The sequence below is a fragment of the Panicum virgatum genome, chromosome 4N, assembly GCF_016808335.1.
Source record: "Panicum virgatum strain AP13 chromosome 4N, P.virgatum_v5, whole genome shotgun sequence".
Lineage (NCBI taxonomy): Eukaryota > Viridiplantae > Streptophyta > Magnoliopsida > Poales > Poaceae > Panicum > Panicum virgatum.
The window spans coordinates 43,915,651-43,935,454 of NC_053148.1; the positions used below are offsets into that span (position 1 = coordinate 43,915,651).

A 19,804-nucleotide genomic window follows, 5' to 3' on the forward strand; every position below is an offset into this window, starting at 1 on the left:
TAGTCTTGTTATATACTTGAGTTGAATACCGAGATCACCTTTTTGAATAATGAAATTTAGGGGCCTCTTTAACATATGATCCAATGAGCGATAAGATTTCATTAAGCTGCACAAACTCATTAGTCACAATAATAGTTGTCATTAATCACCGAAACATACCTTGAGGGCCTAGATGCTTTCACATGTCTTACTCAAATGGCTTCCCCTGATATTTGTTATAGGAGCTGGTGCAGTGAAGATACTACTTCATCACACCCTAGAATTGGTGCTATTTCTCGAGGGATCATTTCTTATCACCTTCCTAATAGGGATCACTTTAGGAAAGATCAGCATCTCTTGGATCAGGATAACTTTGTCTTTCATTTTCACTATTGGGTTCACGACTTCTGTGCAAATGCTTCTCGGTCCTGAGGGTGTACTCGTGGTATTTGCTACAACATTAGTTGGCAATATGCAAATCCCTATTTCTTTAGCATACATAACACTGTCTGCATCAGGAATTAGGTCACTGAAATCAGATTATCGTGACACGGAGCCAGGGGTGGATCCAAAGGGGGGGCTCCAGCCCCCTACTGCTGGTGCATCAATGGAAATATGGGGAGGGTGAGGGAGAAGAAGAGGTGGAAGAAAGAAGAAAAAATGGAGAGATAGTGGAAGAAGAAGAGATCAGCCCCCCCCTCGATCTTGTTCTGCATCCGCCATTGCACGGAGCATAGGTTTTTGGTCCTCATGCTGATTTTATTTTATGGCTCTGTGCTGGTTCAAGGTGTTATCTATATTATTGCATGTTTATGTGAAGCATCTCTCTCACGGTGTCTACGACTCAAACTAGCAAAAGAATATGACCTTTTCCACAAGAAAGGAGTTGAATGCATGGATCTCTATTATGAGTACCTTTCTAATAAGTTCATGGAGGATGGCCTCTCTTGCCAAGATAGACTTGGTCTTGTGGATTTTGCAATACAGTCTCTGTACTCCAAACGACCCTGCATGAATCTTGTTGGAGTTAAACTTCTCCACTCAATTCTTGAAAAGAGCCCTTCAGATAAAGAAATTCTATCTCGACTCAGCAGCTCTAGTAAGATTGTTAGCACCATGTGTTGGAAAAATAGACAACTGTAAGTTTAAATTCCGAACTAGATTTATCATGACGAGAATTAAATCTAGCATGCATGATTCTAACATACTAGACAGTACATATATCATAAACATGATCTCAGAAAATATGATTATGAAATAGATCTGATTACAAAATATGTACTATGCGGGAGCCGCCGGGAAGACGAAAGGTGCAGACGAGAAGAAGACGGTCCTTCGAACGGAGCGCAGCAACCGACGTTGCAGACGACGGTACGCCGCAGCTCCTGACTTGGACGGAGGACGAGCCGTGGCGAAGAAGATGAGCAGTCGCGCTTAGCGCTTCCCAAAAACCTTATTCGCCCTCTCCCGGTGCAGGATCACAAGAGCGAGCGGTTCCGGAGACCTGCTCTCCCGTTCGCCGGTGCACGCCGGCGCTCGGGATGGAGAAGACTACGGTGGCGGCGCAGCAACGAGAGGAGGCAAAACCCTAACTTAGATTAGATCTTTTTATGAATTCCCAAACCTTGGGGACTCCGCGTATAACGATCTATGGTGCACTTTTTCCATGAGGGAGGTGGTCCGTATTTAAAGGGAGAAAAACCCCCTACACCCTCGTCTATTAGCAATACGGGACTAATAGATGGTGTACCTCCTCTTAGCGCTAATGAGCCTTTGAGATTTATTAGGATTATTTATATGGGCCAAGCCCATAAATCTAACACCATGTTTTGCATACTGAATTGGAGACCACAGGAAGACCCATACAGTAGTGTCAAATATTTTTGTGCATTGATCATAGTGAAAATTGCTCCACATCTACAACTTGCTGGGATTCGTGGCAGCGTTCCCGTGATATCACGTCTTTTAAGCAGACAACATGGAACATTAATCAACATTGGGTCAGCAGCAGCACTCCCTATTCAGATAAGAGATCAGACTGAAATGGACGGAGTTAGGGAAGGTCGAATAGTGCGAGCTCTGAACAGTCTAAAATTCTTTTTCACAGTTTTAGAAGAGGAAAATGAGTATAAGGATGAACTTAACTATCTAGGATTGTGCACACTTCTCCATCTTGCTGAGGACACTGATAATTGCATAGAAATAAGCACATCAGCACAAATCATTGCCAAAATTGTAAGCTTCACGACCTATAAGAGAGACAGAAACGTCACAGCAGTAGAGAAGCTGGACATTACAACATATCTTATGTTAGTTCGTAAACTTGCAAGCCAAACTGATGAAGTTGGGAAAATTCTTCGTCAGAAGATAACACAACAACGTATACTGTTCAGAAACCTCTTAGAGGTGGTTTGCGATTCCAATAGAGATGAGTGGAAGAACGAAGCACTTCAGATAATCAGCAAACTGGCTCAAGACGAACAAAGAAGTGCTGAGATTGGGGGGATTTTCATCCCGAAGCTATTGAGTATCTTTTTGTGTCGAGAACAAGCTTGCATAATTGCAGGGGAAGCTTTAGCTAACTTGTGTCTAGTTGCTTCTAATAGAGAGGCAATGTGGAAGTTGGGGGGATTTGAGACATTTACAAATCTCATGAATATGCTGGAGGAAGATGAGTTTCAACGTGTTGCAGCAAACATCCTCTACGATATGTGTTCTGGCTATGTTCACAACCTATGCGATGAGAACGTTTGGTTATACCTCTTAACCACAGGAATTCCTCTAGTAAGTTAAAGTCTATTCTTCCTATTATAGCCATGAATACATAATTGTTCATTGTCACAAGAGTCCATTTGTACATTATACTAATGGATAATGGTGCATTGACAGGTTTGGGGAAAAGCAATGGCCAAGGGCCCGCAAACTGATGTCCTCATTGGACTTGCGTCGCAAATGCACAACATCATCCCTCAACGGTTCTTCCATGAGCGTAATATAGCACCATGCTTTATTGGTTATGATTTTTGCCAGACTCTTGTTGATGTCCTCCGCAACAATCACTACCGGACTGGCCTTGTTTGCCGAGTGTCGAATACACTCGGCAAAGGCCCTTTTGCACTCGGCAAAGGGTTTGCCGAGTGTGGCACTCAGCAAACCGCACTCGGTAAAAAAAGTGACGGCGAAGTCACCTTTGCCGAGTGTTTTTTTTCGGGCACTCGGTAAAGTCTTTGCCGAGTGTCAAAAAGCACTCGGCAAACTTTTCGAAACCAAATAACAAAAAACAGCGTTTAAAAATAGCAAAACATTTTATTTTGACCCGGTAATCACACCAATCATCCAATGTCACAAGTCACAAGTCTCGCTATTATTTCGCGTTAAATCGCGCGCTACGCGGCTGCCTTGATTCGAACCCGTGACCTCTTGCTTCGCGTGTAGCCTCCTCTACCACTCCAACCCTGTATTACATATCTCTAGATTCTGTTTTGATTGTCCACATATTATACTAATTCGAGATAAAATTGCTTGTTTGAGGCCCTAAACTTATTCAAATAAAAAACTTTTGAACTACAAATTTTCATAACTTTTCAAGATCTACAACTTTGATGTTGTAAGTTTTTTAATCCGAGGTCGTTTGCAAAATTTGAATTTCAAATTTGAGAAATTCAAACACATATTTGAAATCCTAAATGCATTCAAATAAAAAAGTTGTGAACTACAAAGTTTCTTAACTTTTCGAGATCTACAACTTTGCTATTGTGAGTTTCTTCATCCGAGGTCATTTGAAATACTCCAAAAATTCTAATTCAAAATTCATCCGAGACGCTTTGCCGAGTGTATTTTTATGGCACTCGGCAAAGCCTCTTTTTGCCGAGTGCCAATAAAATACACTCGGCAAAAAAATTAAGTAAAAAAAATTTAAAAATAACAAATGGACTTGAAAAATTACCAAAATTTCACGTTAAGCAATCTATGTTATCTATTGCCTATACAAAAAGTTTTGAACTCAAACAACAATTCGACCATCAATTTGACTCCAATTCTTATCGGATCATTCTCAACTCTATGATTTTTCTTCGGAGATGTATCGGTTTGTAAGCACGTACATAACAAAAGTGTGCGAAACCTCCTCAACTTTTTTTCACAACCTACACATATGATATTATGACACCTTGCCAAATCTCATAATTTTTAGACTTTGTTTGCTATTTTTAAAAATTTTAGAAAATTCAGAAATGGGATATTTGCCGAGTGCCCACCCCTTGGCACTCGGCAAACACCTCTTTGCCGAGTGCCAACCTCTAGGCACTCGGCAAACAACCTTGTTTGCCGAGTGCCTTTTTTGCCGAGTGTTTTCTCGATGGCACTTGTCAAATAGATTGTTTGCCGAGTGCCCGAAAAATTGTACTCGGCAAACCCCTTGGCACTCGGCAATGTTCGGGTTTCCGGTGGTGAATAGCCTACCATCATATTTCTCTCCAAGAACTAGAAGAATGGCCCTGGATACGACTCTCACAATGTTAAACTATTTTTCTCCCTACAATGAAAAGTACAGGGCCATTCTGAAAGATGTTGGCATGGTAGATGCACTATTGGAGGTCGAGTCTACACCATCTGACACTACAAGAAATGTGGTGATCTATGACAAAAAATTTATGACATTTTAATAAAGCGTCACAATGTTACACAATCCAAGATGATTTTCAAATTTTCGTCATGGATTTGAAGGTATGGGCCCTTGGCCCAAAACTTAGTTATGTTTTAATGAATTCGTCATAATCGAGCCCACAAAACAATGATGTTTTACCATTAATGTCGCAGAAATCGTCATAGTTATTTTTGACTAGTTCTGCCATGGTTCGTTATTTAATTTTAATTATATTCAAAACATGTTGGAAATATGCACATTATTCTATTACTAGATTTTAATTTGAGGCATATTTCATAAACAATTAAACACAAGATGCGAGCTAGTTCTAGCAGCATGTAAAATTACTACGCGGTAAATTAGAAGTTATCTATTACATATAAAAATTATATTGGAATCTATAGGATTGTTAGTTTTGCATTTTACTTCACAATATTGTCTTAATTAGTTATTTAAAAAGAGCAAAAATAATTTTACATATGAGAATCGAAACCTAGTCTCAAATCTCAAAGATATAAACAATATGACTTACCAATGAGGTATGCCCTCATTCATGGAATGCTAGGAGTTATTTTTTTAGTCAAATTATCAGTATGTCTTAAAAAGAAAAAAAAAATTAAAAAAAGCGGCGCATCACCTTTCCATTAATTATGCCACATAATAACTTGTAGTTTTACATCAGGTATTACGTATTTTATATAGTCCCCATGTTCTAATTCGAACCAAAAAAACAAACGAGATGAGGTTTCAAACCTGCGCCACGGAAATAAGAAGCACAAGCCCCACCAACTGCTCTACACAGATTCTTAGTGAATGATATTACTCTATTTATAGACTAGTATCTTATATTTTAATAATTTGGAGAAAAAGAAGAGGCGCAGAGATTAGCGGGGATTGGAACCCGGGGCATGGCGATTAGACCAGGGTGCCCTACAAATGCGCCAAGCCGTTTTATGTGATTACATTGGATAATACTTTGTTTATACAACAATGTTGCGACCTGGCCCTACAATGAAGAACAGATGTGTGATTTACCTTTTTCTTTTTGATCCGTAATTAAATTTTGTAATTAGTATTTCTTCCTCATATGAACTCGAAATTTGATGGTTCTTTTTTCTGATTTTTTCTAAAATCCGGATCTTTTATTTAGTGGTTTTTTGTACATTAATTGCTATATCTTGATTGTTTTTGTAATACAAGTTTTATTCCAATTTAATAGAGAATTAAAAAACATGTTTTCCCATAACAATTGCTAATGTAACTAGATATTTGTCAATGTTATGATCAACATAAGGTGATGTCCAAATTTGAGGTGCATACAAGTTCGAACATGTTATGAGGTATTCAAATCTCAAAGTTTGACTTGAGATATTTGTAATTATGTGAGAGGTATCCATTTGTGAACAATGTATAGTGACATACATTAGAACAACTTGATTTTTTTATGGTGTTGACAGCCAAAATTGGCACCAACCGGTCTGACCGGTCTGACCGAGCGGTCTGACCGGTCGAGGCACTGTGGCCTGTCCGGCAGGGACCGACCGGTCTGACCGGTCCAGGTAGAGTCCGAGTACAACTAGGGTTTTTCATAGATTTAGATCTTGTAATAGGATTTCTTGCGGGACAAGTCCACCCACCCTATAAATATAAAGGGCCACGGCCGATTGAGACATCCAATCGATCAAAATACATCAATACATTATTTTTCTTTATGTTTATTGCCTTTACTTTTGTCTCTAAACCCTAGCTCCTTACAACCCTTTTCTGCTGTTCTTCCTTCGTCTCCGCGACGTCTGAAGGCGTTCTAGGTGGCCTGCCGATCCTAGAACAACCCTACGCGCGTTTGCCCTGACGGGGTCCCTCCCGGGCGAGCGTTCATCGGATTTCGCCGTTCTGCACCGGCGAAACGGTCTGATCGGTTACCCCGACCGGTCTGACCGGCCTGAGCATCGGCGCTGCAAATTGTGTCGTCGCTCGCTGCGCGATCAAGCGCGTTCGTGTGTTGGCCCTAGATTGGCGCCAACATATGGGAATCTAAACGACCAAAAATATGTCTTCATTCCAATTTGTAAAATTTTCGGACCAAATTTAGATATTATTATAATTATTCTATGGCATCTTGGAGAGATAGAAGTATGAATTATCAATAGAAAACAATTGAATTATTGATCGATCTCGAAAATATGAGTTATAATGGAACATATGAGGCTAAATATGATTTTTAAATTTTTTTTATCTTAACCGATGTCCACATAGTTTAATTTTGAATTACTTTCATTAAGCACACATAATATCATTTAAACCATTAAAAATAGCAAATGAGTTCGAAAATTAACAAAATTTGTACAAGACAAGTTATAGGTAGTCTATTATATTTACAAAATATATTAGTGTATATAAGATAATTATTTTTTATGTTACTTCACAGTGGTGCAATAAAATAGAAAAAGAAAAGAAAAAACATTAAGCAGAGAAGGAATGCACTTGGTCCATTTCGACTTAAAACTCAATATCTGCCACCAAGCCCAGCAGCGCGTGGCCCATCAGACGCGCCACCGGCCCAGCTCGGCATGTCTGGCCCATCACCCACAAAACCCTAATGCTACTAAATCTGGACCGTTTATTAGATCGGACGGTTCTCATCTGCAGCTGTCTCACATAAAAATAAAATGGGCTGTCGGACGGTTCGCATCCCTCACTCCTTCTCCCTTCTCTTTTCCCCAGACAGCAGCCCGAGCGCCACCGCCCCGCCGCCAGGGGGCCGGCCGGCCGCCGGTCGCGCTTGGCAGCGCCGCCGCGCCCTAGATGCGCCGCCGGCCAGGATCTGGACGCCGCCTCCTCATGTCCTGCGCCAGCCCGGTCACCTGCGGCGTCAAGTCTGCGTGCCCAGGCACCCCTACCAAGCCCACGCGCATGGGTCCGGACGCCTCCTGATGCGCCGGGTCACCACCGGGCCGGAGCCTCTGCGCCGCGCAGCGGGCGCTGTGCCGCGCCGCGCCGTGGGGACCCCGAGCCTCGCGGGATGCGCGCGTCCTCATGCACCGCCGCGAGCACTCGGGCCCTGGCCTCGGCACCGCCCTGGAGAGGGCGAGCATTGTCTGTGCCTTGCTCCTTGGTGGGTTTCCCCTGCTTCTAATTGCTATGTAAGCAATTGGTGCTTCTAATTGCTTTTTGGGACATAGAGAGAGAGTATAATTTACCTGATGCTGGAGGATCTTTCTAACTCTTCCCCTTTTTTAATTTGAAAGTCCTTGTGAGATACCGTGTTCCCTGGCTGAAAGAAGCTAATGAGATGCGGTTTATCTCAGATTGATTAATATCACTTGCTGAAAAAAGTCCTAGTTTGGTTATCAAACTATTTTTGGGAAGAGCTAATAGTTCTTGTTTATTCTTGATGATGCAATCTAATCCTAATTTTATTGATGATAGAACGACGCAGCATCTCCTTTTTTGACTTCATTCACTATTTTATATTGTTTAGACGATACTTATTGTGGACTAGTACTGGGCAAGCAAGCTAGCTAGCTGACTGTCCGATGAAGAAAGGGTCTATTGGATTTTGTGGAACTTCAACTTCCGCAGGTTTCAAACTTTGCTGCTGCTGGTTCATATTCTTGATGAAACCTACTGTGCGTTGCTACTCTTACTACTGTCTGAATTTCTTTCTCTTTCAAGTTGCAGGATGTCTTCTGCTGTTATGTGATCCTTGGTTTCAGTCTCTTAGATGATGATGACTCCAGAATAGTGTTGCTTTTCCATCCCAATCTTACATTCTGATGGTTTTTGTGTCCTCTTCCATGTCTAATTTACCTTGCATATATTTTCTCAGTGAAGGATCAACAAAGGTGGCATCTGAGGCAACAGATATAGGAAGATCTGCCTTTTATCCAGATTCTAGTTTATCAAACACCTTTGGGTTCAAGATACAGGACAAGCAAGGCAGGATGCACAGATTTAACCATGGTATATATCATTTACTTCATGTGAGATAGAGTTATTTCATAATCCTCTTGGCTCAGTTATTTAAATTACTTCACCTAAGATAAAGTCAAGGAATTATGGCAAGCTCACTATTAATGCTCTAATCCATGATTCTGATTCATATATACTTTGTATTTTCTCACTCAGCCCCATGGATAGTTGTGATAACCACTTTACCATCCTATCTGTCTTGAACTCTTGATTGCATTATCTCTAAAGTCTAGGTGAATGTGGTTAAAACAAGATCTGCATAAAATATTCATGCTTGATATAGTCCCTTTTCTAATTAGTGATCTTGTAGCAATGTTTTTGAAGATTCCAGCTGAATGCTTCTTAATCTTTTTTTGTTAGGAAACAAAGCATGGGAGGATCAAGAGAGATGAACATGAAGCAAGCTGAGCTCAATGCAAAACTTGATGCTGGATTAAAACTTATGTGATCTGTTGTTTGATGTGTGATGTGATGTGATGCTGGAAAACTTGAGATGTATGATGTAACAGCATTCTAATTTTGAAACTGATTCTGTGGGCTGTTTTTTTATATGGCTCGTGTATAAAGTTTAATCTTGTTTGTTGGTAATTAATGTTGAGTTGAAATTAGGCCCAACTTAGTGGTCCACGGAATTGGGCCCATTCACAAATGGGCTTTGGTGCTGATGTCACCTGCCACATCAATTGCCACGTCGATCGCCATGTCACCTGCCATGTCAGCACCACTTTTCATGTCATTGCCATGTCACCAGCCATGTCATCATCCACGTTAATTTACACGTCATCATTGCCATCCATGTCAACACCGTGTCAACAGCCATGTCATCATCCATGTCATCAATGTGTGACATGGCAATTGAATTCGTGACGAAAATTATACTATTTGTGACGTTTATTTTCGTCATAGAAAATAGGTTTGGGTTGGGCTTTGGGGGCCCGGGACATTTTATGACGATTTCAAAACGTCATGGATCAAGCAATTCATGACGAAAATTTAAGAAACGTCACGAGGTGTAATCTGTGACGCTCAATACATGACGCAATTTGACATCGTCATAGATACTGTTTTATGATGGTTTTTAGTGATCTGTGACGAAATTTAATCGTCATGGATCAACAGATTTTTTGTAGTATGATGTTGAGAGTTATAAGCCCTTTTCAGGCACTGTAGGAGTGGTTGCAGAGAGTGGCTCACCTCTACACGAACTTGTGGGGAAAGCAAAATGCCTACTAATTGATTCCGCACCTCTACAAGCACCAGAAGAGGTACTTTAGCATTTATTTCGTCCTTGCAAAATCTTTTTTTTTGTCTCAAGCCTTGTTTAGGCAGAAAGCATTTGTAATAACTGAAAATTGGTAGAGCTAACCCCGTAGACAGAAATCATTTCCCACCTAAAGGTTTGCGGATCTATTTCTCCAAATAAAAGTCGTGGACAAACAAATGCAGTATAGTACGTCACAATCTTCAGTCGCTATTGGCACATGACCTCATGAGGTTGAAGAATATATGTATGTGTATTTCGTTCATCAGATGGTGGTTTTTATTACAGCCCGATACAACTTTTACTTTTTTTTGTTAGTTGTCCCATGTACAAGGTTGATTAACCTAAATATTCAAGCGGTAGGATTTTTGTGCCCATCGGTCCACAATGCTAGATACTAACTCAGGGTGTGTTTAGATCACTTTGTATTTTACATTTTTGTGTTTTTGGATGGGAATATTCAATATTTGAAGTATTAAATGTAGACCAATCACAAAACTAATTACAGATCTCGTCTGTAAACTACGAGTCGAATCTAATGAGTCTAATTAATTCATCATTAGAGTATATTTACTGTAGTATTACTGTAGCAATTTAGTGTCTGATCCCGTCATAATTAAGCTCGTTAGATTCGTCTCGCGATTTACAGTCCATTTGTGTAATGCGATTTATTTTTTTACTACATTTAGTACATCATGCAAGCAATTTACAAAAATTTAGCATTTTGTGTTTTAGGATCTAAACAAGACCTCATTACATTGTAATGTTACTTTGAAGGTTGTGAGTCAATGGACTGGCATTCCTGTCAACACACTTGATCGAGATGAGAAGGAGAAGTTAATGCACCTGGCAGATAGATTGCGTGAGCGAGTTGCTGGCTAGGATGCAGCAGTCAATTTGGTTGCACAAGCAGTGCTAAGGTCAAGGGCTGGGCTGGATCAGACCAACCAATAGGCTCTTTTCTTTTTTTGGGATCAACTGGTGTTGGGAAGACAGAACTTGCGAAGGCTCTTGCAGAACAACTGTTTGACAGTGAGAAGATGTTGATTCGGTTCTACATGTCTGAATATGATAGCAGTCACTCGGTGTTGCGTCCAAGGATTACATTACCGGTGATACAACATTTATCAGTGCGCTCCGGTAACGATAATCGATTGAAAATCAGTGAAAAATCGCCAAAACCGATTGGTAAAGGGACCCAAATTCAAAAAATAAAAATCGATAATTCATCGTCGATAATCGATGCAAACCGAACGATTTATCGCTTCACCTACTGAAAATGTGTTTTGGCAGTGGAAAAAATATAAAGGTTTGATAGTATTTAATTTTTTAGGTTATGTATTATATTATATTAGATAAATTACACATACATGCATAATTTTGCATATGGGATTGCCTAAGAAATAAATATGTTTACATATTTTGCCCATGAAATTGCATAAAGCACATGAATTTGCACATGTATACAAACCACGAAGTGCATAGTTCATATAAATAAACCAGTGCATAGTCCATACAAACTTCATAGTTCACAGGATAACCACTCCCTCCATCATTGTCATCATCATCGTCATCGTCATCATCGGTGTTGCCTTCATCATCACCACCACTAGGCTCAGGTGTTGTCTCATTGCTCGCAAACTCTTCCTCTTGAGGGCTCCTAATCATTTTTCCCTTCTTTTCTGGTGGCCCAGGTCGGAGAACTTTTGTCTTCCTCTTGCCAAGATGTGTATCACCAACATTCTCACCTGCCCATTGCTCTAAATTTTCATTGTCCTCTGCCAAAGAAGTGAACATTGGATTAGGAAGGGGAACATCACTAATATCAGAGTCCTCATCCAATGTTGGAGGGGCATTGGATCTGCCGTGCTCCATCCAATCTTGAATAGCACTTCGTTGGTGATAGAATGAAAGATCCATCATTCTACTCACAGGATCAAAGTCACTAGGCTCAACTGTGCTTCCTGCTCGCTGGATACGAAGTCGAAGGTTGTAGTTCGCAAAAACCAACTGATGCAACTTCTTGTGTCCCAACCGATTTCGCAATTTTGTGTGGATGAAGGCAAAAGTACTCCAATTCCTCTCGCATCCACTTGATGAGGCACATTGAGAGAGAAGCTTCATTGCAAGGCGTTGAAGTGTTGGAGTATCATTACCAAACATAGACCACCAACTAGCTGGTGAAGTAGCATGATCAGTGTCCATCCTCCTAGCTAGCTCTCCAGCAAAATCTCCTCGCTTTTGCTTAAAAAACACAGCTTCCTGAAGTGCAGCAGCCGCTGTGTTTGTATCACACATCCTTTCTAAACATTTGCGAAGATTTGTCATTAACGAATCTGTTGTCCCCATGGTATAATTCACCATCGGATTCAAAACACTAGCACATTGCACATAAGTCCCTAGCATGACAGTGGACATCCTCCTATCTATTATCTTCATGATATGTTCAAAACGAGTCGGATTTTTCTGACTTAAGTTGGCAGCATATGTCTGACTTAAGTTAGATAAAAATATTTTTTCCCTGAGCAAACAATTGTTCCTTTCAACATGTGACAACATTCTGGAATCAAGAGAAGGTCTAGTTTTTTATAAAAATAAGTTCTCTACTTTTTATGAATTTTTTTAAATTTTTGAATTTTCCATTGAAATCCAGCGAAATTTCAGTCGGTTTACGTTTTCAGTTAGCATCGATAACAATAAATTTTACCGATAATCGCGATTATCGAGCGGTTTTGTTTTCCATGGTTGCGTCTCGTTGGAGCACCTCCCAGGTTTTATGCCATTTCATTCCCTCACTACATTTTTCAGCCACACATCTTCTTGCATCTTGTTTTTCTGATTTATGCAACTTACGCAAGATCAACTTTAGAATCATGTTGATCATTACACAAAGTTTTATTTTTCCTTGAAGCTATCATGACCATGAGGATGGAGGACAGCTAACTAAGAAAATCAGGCAGCGGCCGTACCGTGTCACCATTTTCTATGAAATTGAGAAGGCCGACCCTGCAATATTTAATGGTTTTCTCCAGCTCCTTGATGAAGGTGTGCTGACTGATGGTAAAGGCAGAACAGTTGATTTTAAGAATACAGTCATCATTATGACTTCAAATCTTGGAGTCGAGTACCTAATGGAAGCAATATCCGGTGAAAAATCAATGGATATTGCACGTGACCTTGTCATTAAGCAGGTAGGCAAGCCCTAGTCACTCTGAATGTTTAATCATCAAATAGCATTGGTATAATTAAGTGATGATAAATATGTTTCTCCGGGCAGGCACAGAAACATTTCAGACCTGAGTTCCTAAACACGATGAGCGAGCTTGTCATTTTTGAGCCACTAACAAAAGATAAACTGAGGGATGTTGCTAACGTTCAGATGAAAGGCATCGTTGCTCGTGCTGCTGATAAGGGCATAACTCTCTCTGCAAGCGATGCTGCTTTGGATGTTGTCTTGTCTGAACCCCATAACCCTGTAAGCATTATATCGCCTTTCCTACTAACGTACTTTGATGTCTTGCTATTAATACCTGGCATGTCTACATTATTCACAGCTTAATGGTGCAAGGTCCATAAGGAGGTGGCTGCAAAAGAATGTAACGACGAAGCTATCTGAGATGGTTTTCAATGGAGAAGTGGATGCAGATTGTTGTGTCATCATCGATGCCTCTGAATATAAGAAAGATCTGAAGTACAAGGTGATGAAGAATGCGTCGGCACGTCTTAGGGGTTGTTTGGTTTCAAGAGCTAAACTTTAGACTATATCACATTCAAGAGAATTTTAATATTTATTAATATTAAATAAAATCCGATTATAAAACTAACTGCAGAGTCCTGAAGCTAAATTTCGAGATGAATCTAATGAGGAATATTAATCTGTAATTAGCAGATGGTCACTGTAGCATCACTGTAGCAAATTATAGATTAATTAGGCTCATTAGATTCGTCTCGCAAATTAGCACCCATCTATTAAAAAAGTTTTATAAATAAATTTTATTTGATATTCCTAAATAGTAAGATTCATTTTGATGTGACAGGTGCTAAAAAAAATTGATGGAAACAAATAGGGCCTTAGGGACAAGAGACCTGTCAGAGAGATTGACAGCAACCCGGGCAGCGATACCCTGTAAACGCAAAAACGTAAAAACGTAAAATTTTGTGAAGGAATTTTGTTAATTTGAAGTACTAAATGAAGTCTATTTACAAAACTTTTTGCATGGATGGACTGTAAATCGCGAGACGAATCTAATGAGCCTACTTAATCCATGATTTGCAACAGTTGTGCAAAAAGTTTTGTAAATAGACTTCATTTAGTACTTCAAATTGGTAAAATTCCGTCGCAAAATTTTTTTGCGTTCACATGTATAGGGATAATAACCAGGGCCTGAGGATAATAACGTGGACCTGGCTGCTCCTATAGCATAGAAATCGAAGGGGATATATAGTGATATCATCTCCCGCGAAATAGCTGTGTTTGAGCTTATAGTGTGGTCATGAATCGGCTCCTAGATGTTCGAACAGAACTGGCCTCTGCTGTCCGTGGTGGTTTCGTAAATCTATCTGTATTCGAGATGTTACACGTCCGGTATTGAAGCACACTATTAGTAGTTGAACTTTGAAGATACTGTTTTTACGTTTAACTGACCAGTACACTTTTCGTGCTTATTAAAGGGCAGACTGATTCACTAATCTTCCCATCCTGGTCAACGCCTCACCCGTGACCGTGACAGCTCCGGCCCCACACCATCAGGTCCTCTCCTCAGTACTCACCGCGCGCCCATTGCCTAATAGACGAATTAAAAGGAAAAATCTCGTGATTAAACCCTAGCCGCGACCCAATGGCGGCGTGCCGGCGAGCCGCATCCTCCAGCCTCGTCGGCCCACCGGGGGAATTCCTCCGCGCCGCGGCCGCGATCCCGGCGGCGTCCGCGCCCACGAAGCCGCCGCCGGCGAAGCGGCTCACGGAGAACTCGTCGCCCACGTTCGCCTCCTCGGGGGACCCCTGCCTCGACTTCTTCTTCCACGTCGTCCCCGGCACGCCGGCCGCGAGGGTCGCCTCCCTCCTCGCCGACGCGTGGGCCGCCGAGCCGAACACGGCGCTCCGCCTCGCGTGCAACCTCCTCGGCGTGCGCGGCACGGGCAAGTCCGACCGGAGGGGGTTCTACGCCGCCGCGCTCTGGATGCACGAGTGCCACCCGGTCACGCTCGCCCTCAACGCGCCCGCCATCGTGGAGTTCGGCTACCTCAAGGTCCTCCCCGAGATCCTCCACCGCATCGTCGGCGGCGCCGTCTCCGCCAAGAGGCCGGGGAAGAAGGTCGAGACCCGCCTCGTCGGCGCCGCCCAGGGGCTGCTCCGCCTGGACACCAACGAGTGCGCCGCCGCGTTCCAGGAGCTCGAACGGAAGGTCGAACGGAGGTGGCGCGCGGAGGCCGCGGCAAGAGCCGTCGAGAGGTACAGCGGTGACCCGAACTACCGGTTCCTGCACGACTGCACGGCGGACATGTTCGCCGACCTCCTCGCCAGGGACTTGCGGAGCCTCGCCGACGGCAAGATCTACGAGATCTCCCTCGCCGGGAAATGGTGCCCGTCGCTGAACTGCCGCTACGACCGCTCCACGCTCCTCAGCGAGGCCATCGCGCGCCGCCTCTTCCCCAAGGGGTCGGCGCTCGATCTCCCCGAGGACATGGCGGACGTCCACTACGTCTACCAGGTCCGCAACCGCCTCCGCAAGGCGCTCGCGTCCCTGCGCCGCGCCCTCCAGCTCCCGGAGATCTTCATCACGGCTCAGGCGTGGGGGGACGTGGTGTACCCGCGCGTCGCCTCAAGGGCGATGAGGAGATACCGGGAGCTCTTCCTCAAGCACGACGCCGAGCACTTCGAGAAGTACCTCGAGGACGTCAAGGCCGGCAAGGCGACGATCGCGGCGGGCGCCCTGCTCCCTCACGAGATCCTCGCGTCCGTCGACGGCGACGGCGTCGCCGACCTGCAGTGGGAGCGCATGGTCAGCGATCTGCGGGCGCTCGGCAAGCTCAGCAACTGCGTCGCCATCTGCGACGTGTCGGGGAGCATGTCCGGCCTGCCCATGGACGTCTGCGTCGCGCTCGGCCTCCTCGTCTCCGAGCTCAGCGACGAGCCGTGGCACCACCGGCTCATCACCTTCAGCGCGAAGCCTGAGCTGCATAAGATAACTGGCACGACCCTCACGGAGAAGACAGCCTTCATCCGTCAGATGCACTGGATGATGAACACCGACTTCCAAGCAGTGTTCGACAAGCTCCTCGGCCTCGCGAAAACCTTCAAGCTGCCCCCGGAGCAGATGGTGAGGAAGGTGTTCGTGTTCAGCGACATGGAGTTCGACCAGGCGTCATCGAGGCCGTGGGAGACAGACTACGAGGCGATCACGAGGAAGTTCGAGGAGGCCGGGTATGGCGCGGTGGTGCCGGAGATAGTGTTCTGGAACCTGAGGGACTCCATGTCCGTGCCTGTGACAGCGAGTCAGAAGGGGGTAGCTATGGTGAGCGGCTTCTCCAAGAACTTTGTGAAGCTGTTCCTGGACAACGATGGGGTAATATCACCGAGAGCTATAATGGAGAAGGCCATCTCCGGGCCGGAGTACCGGAAGCTCGTTGTCTTTGACTGATCGGCTGGAGGGTAAATTAGGTTCGCTCTCTGCTTCATACACATGCTGTGTTTCTTCACTGAAATCCGTAGTTTTTGTGTTTTGCATTCCACTGATTTTGGTGCCTCAGGTGCGAAAAACTAAGACGGTTTCGAAATGCATTTGAAATCTTATCATTGTAATTTATTTAGATCTGCAACTTTTCTCTGTTTTGTATGACATGTGGAATTTTCTTTTATTATTTAGATTGTTATTTCACCAAGTCTCATGTTTTCATCGCGCACTGCTGAAAATAGGAAAACTTGGTGGAGGAGTTGGTGATGGCGAGATTGATGCCACGGCACGGGCGTTGGCGATTCCATATATAATTTGCATATGAAATGCCAAGAAGAACAAATATTTTTGATTGATGCATGTCGTCATGTCGAGTACAAAGAATGAATGAATGAACGAATCAATTGCGCACCCTTTGCCTACATATACATTGTTCCGCCAGCGAGCCACAAGTCACAATGTCAACGCTGGCGCCCCGCCGGCGGCGGCCATGGCCTCCCGCCAGTTGATGAGGATGGCCGTGGCGGCGTAGTGCGTGAGCGCGCCGACGAGCACGAGCGCGTGGAAGATCTGGTGGCTGTGGCCGACGCAGTCGAACTTGCCCGGCCTCCACCTCTCCGGCACCCGGCTGACGTAGAACCCGGCGCCCGCCGCGTAGACGAGCCCCATGACGAGCTCGAGCGCCAGGGCGAGGTGGCACTCGCGGTGCCCCCAGTGGAGCGCCAGCGCGTGCAGCGCCGGCACCGCCCCCGACAGCGCCATGCACACGAACAGGCCGGCGCGGAGGTGGCGGAGGCGCGGCGACGACCGCGCCGGCGACAGCATGAGCCCCACCACGAGCAGGCCCAGCGCGGTGATCAGGGACAGGTAGAGGAGCTGCGGGCCGGCGTCGCCCAGGAAGGCGTAGTACACCGGCGGGAAGAAGGAGGCGACGATCATCACGGCGATCCCCGCGTAGTCGAGCTGCCAGAAGAGGCGGTTAAAGCGCCGCGAGTGGCACGCCAGCAGGTGCGCCGCGGCGCTCACCGCCAGGCACGTCATCGCGCCCGCCGGGAACACCGTCCGCGGCCACCGCGGCACCGCCTGGCCGGCGAGGCCGCTGCCCCCGCTCGCCAACACGCCCGAGAAGTCCGTGCTCGCCACCAAGCTCTGAAAAAAAGCATCAAAAACACCATCAGGTTACCATCAACAATCACACATCTTGTTTTTTTAAAAAAAAATACACAACTCGTAAGCTGTTAACCATGGCAATTACTGAAGAAAATTTTCAGCTTTAGAAGACCACTGAAACAAATCTGGAATTTGTTTGGACATGCATGATTTAAAAAAATGCTGTGGCACTCGATCTCGCCATGTGCAACAAACGACATGGATTTTTATTAGGACAAAAGGCCTGCACTGCAAGTTGGTGCCTGAAGACCCGGGACGCGATGATTGCCTTTTCAGTTAGCTGGCCGGAAGCTGAAAGTCTCAACGGAACAGCTCGACGAATTCAGTTAGGTGAGTGGGGATCGATGATCGATTAGGAAACAAAGTAGTAGTCCAGCTAGCGGAGACTGACGCACAGTGTGCAACCGTTTTCCTACCAGATTGTTCTTTTTTCTCGATGATGACAGAGACAACGATGTACTCTCTCCGTCCCTAAATAATTGTTTTCACTTTTCAAGAAATAACTTTAATTAATTCTATATAAAAATATTAATATTTATGATACATAATTGATATAATTAGATAGATTTTTAATTTAATTTTTTAATAAATTTATTTGAAAATATAAATATTGCACACATTTTCTACAAATCGAGTCAAACTTATGACACGTATACCAAAAACAACGATTAAAAAGGGACCCTCACGATCGATCCGGCGGGGGGTTTTTCTTCGAGCTGTATGCTACACTAGTACTAGTACAATTTTTTATAAATATATTATATATTCTGTGCGTAATACTATACTATTGTTTCGGGAGAAACGGTGATGGAGTGGATGCAATGCAGCCATGCAGGTGTGGGCGCCTGGAGATTCTGCTGGGTTAGTGGCCGAGCTAGCTGACAATGATTTGCACAGCTGGGAGGTATGTGTTCTTGGCTGCATTTCTCATCGGGTTTGTGGTTTGTGAAAAAAGTCTAGACTCGGAGACGGAAAAGTTTGTTTGAAGGTTCCGTTGCGTTGCTTACCGAGTTGCCGCTGCGGGTCTCCCACGACGCGTTGGCGGACGTCAGGACGAACGTCACGATGCCGGGGCGGCGGCGGCGGCCACCCTCCCCGTCTCCTTGGCGACGGCGAGGTAGAAGAAGAGGAAGAAGCCGCCCAGGTGGCTGCAAGCGTACATCGCAATCAGGAGGAGGAGTCAGATCAGCCAGGGACCGGAGAAAGCAGAAGCAGAGGGGAGGGGAGGAACAGAGGCGCCTCGGCGGCCGGCGGGCAAGGCGGGGGTGGGTGCGTGCTTACCTCCAGACGTTGAGCGTCTCGTTGTGCCACGCGAAGACGCTGCGCAGCGCGTCGCGGACGGACCACTCGCAGCGGTAGTGCGCGTGGATGTACTCGTTGTCGCGCAGGTAGTCCGGCAGCTCCTCGAACCGCACCAGCCGCGGCAGCTGCTTCCCCTCGACCCCGCCCCCGTCCTCCCGCGACGAGAGCACCACGCCGCCGGCGGCGGCGGCTGCGCGCCCGCAGCACACCCCGCCGTGCCGCTTCTCCAGCAGCGTCGTCGCCGTCGCCGTCGCCGTCGCCGTCACCGTCACCATCGTCGTGACCGTCTCCGTCGCCATGTCTGCTCCTCCTCGTCCACCCGCGCGCGCGAGCCGTGACCCTGGCGTGCGTGGGAGAGAGGCCGGACAGGGGAACTCGCGTGTCTTTGGGCTTGCGGCCGCGCCGCGCACACGGGGCGGGCCTTATATGTAGCGGGGCTCTGGGGACGGCCGCGCCTTTACCTCTCGGATTCCGAAAGCCCCCGGGCGGCGCGGGGATCTATTCCCCGCATATGCGAGGGGGGCGCATCGCGTCGCAGAAGCAGGGCCGGCCGCCGCCCCGCCCTTGCTCCCCCGCCTCCACAGCCTCCCGAGCTCCGGCGCTGCCCCTGATGCCTCCGCCGCCACTCTCCACCGCCGCCAACGCCAACCAAGCTCGCCGTCGCGCCGTCCGGCCGCCGCCGTGCCACCTTCTTCTCGTCCCCGCCGCCGGCACCGCCCACCGGGGGTCCGGCCCCGGCCGGCCGGCGGCGCTCCAGCGCCGCCGCGCCCTTCGCCGGCCGAACCGCCTCCGCCGCCGGGC

General features: G+C 45.6%; 1 protein-coding gene, 2 long non-coding RNA genes and 2 pseudogenes across 3 annotated transcripts; 4 read left to right on the plus strand and 1 right to left on the minus strand.

The window, feature by feature from the left end:
* Positions 1 to 8,217: 8,217 nt before the first annotated feature.
* LOC120668447 lies at positions 8,218 to 9,162 on the plus strand. Its single transcript, XR_005672438.1, has 2 exons — positions 8,218 to 8,587; positions 8,957 to 9,162. It is a non-coding gene; the product is annotated as an uncharacterized LOC120668447 (long non-coding RNA).
* Positions 9,163 to 9,244: 82 nt separating this feature from the next.
* LOC120669442 lies at positions 9,245 to 13,615 on the plus strand (annotated as a pseudogene).
* On the plus strand, positions 11,393 to 11,891 carry LOC120670264. Its single transcript, XR_005673129.1, has 2 exons — positions 11,393 to 11,476; positions 11,552 to 11,891. It is a non-coding gene; the product is annotated as an uncharacterized LOC120670264 (long non-coding RNA).
* A 1,007-nt stretch (positions 13,616 to 14,622) lies between the features above and the next one.
* On the plus strand, positions 14,623 to 16,669 carry LOC120671404. Its single transcript, XM_039951709.1, has one exon. The coding sequence runs from the start codon at positions 14,696 to 14,698 to the stop codon at positions 16,496 to 16,498; it is 1,803 nt and encodes a 600-aa protein (XP_039807643.1). The 5' UTR covers positions 14,623 to 14,695; the 3' UTR covers positions 16,499 to 16,669.
* Positions 16,670 to 16,906: 237 nt separating this feature from the next.
* Positions 16,907 to 19,522, minus strand: LOC120671407 (annotated as a pseudogene).
* Between the last annotated feature and the right edge of the window lie 282 nt (positions 19,523 to 19,804).

What these genes read in the sequence shown, in the direction of transcription:
- LOC120671404 (XM_039951709.1), top strand. Translation starts at nt 14,696, where the DNA reads ATGGCGGCGTGCCGGCGAGCCGCATCCTCCAGCCTCGTCGGCCCACCG.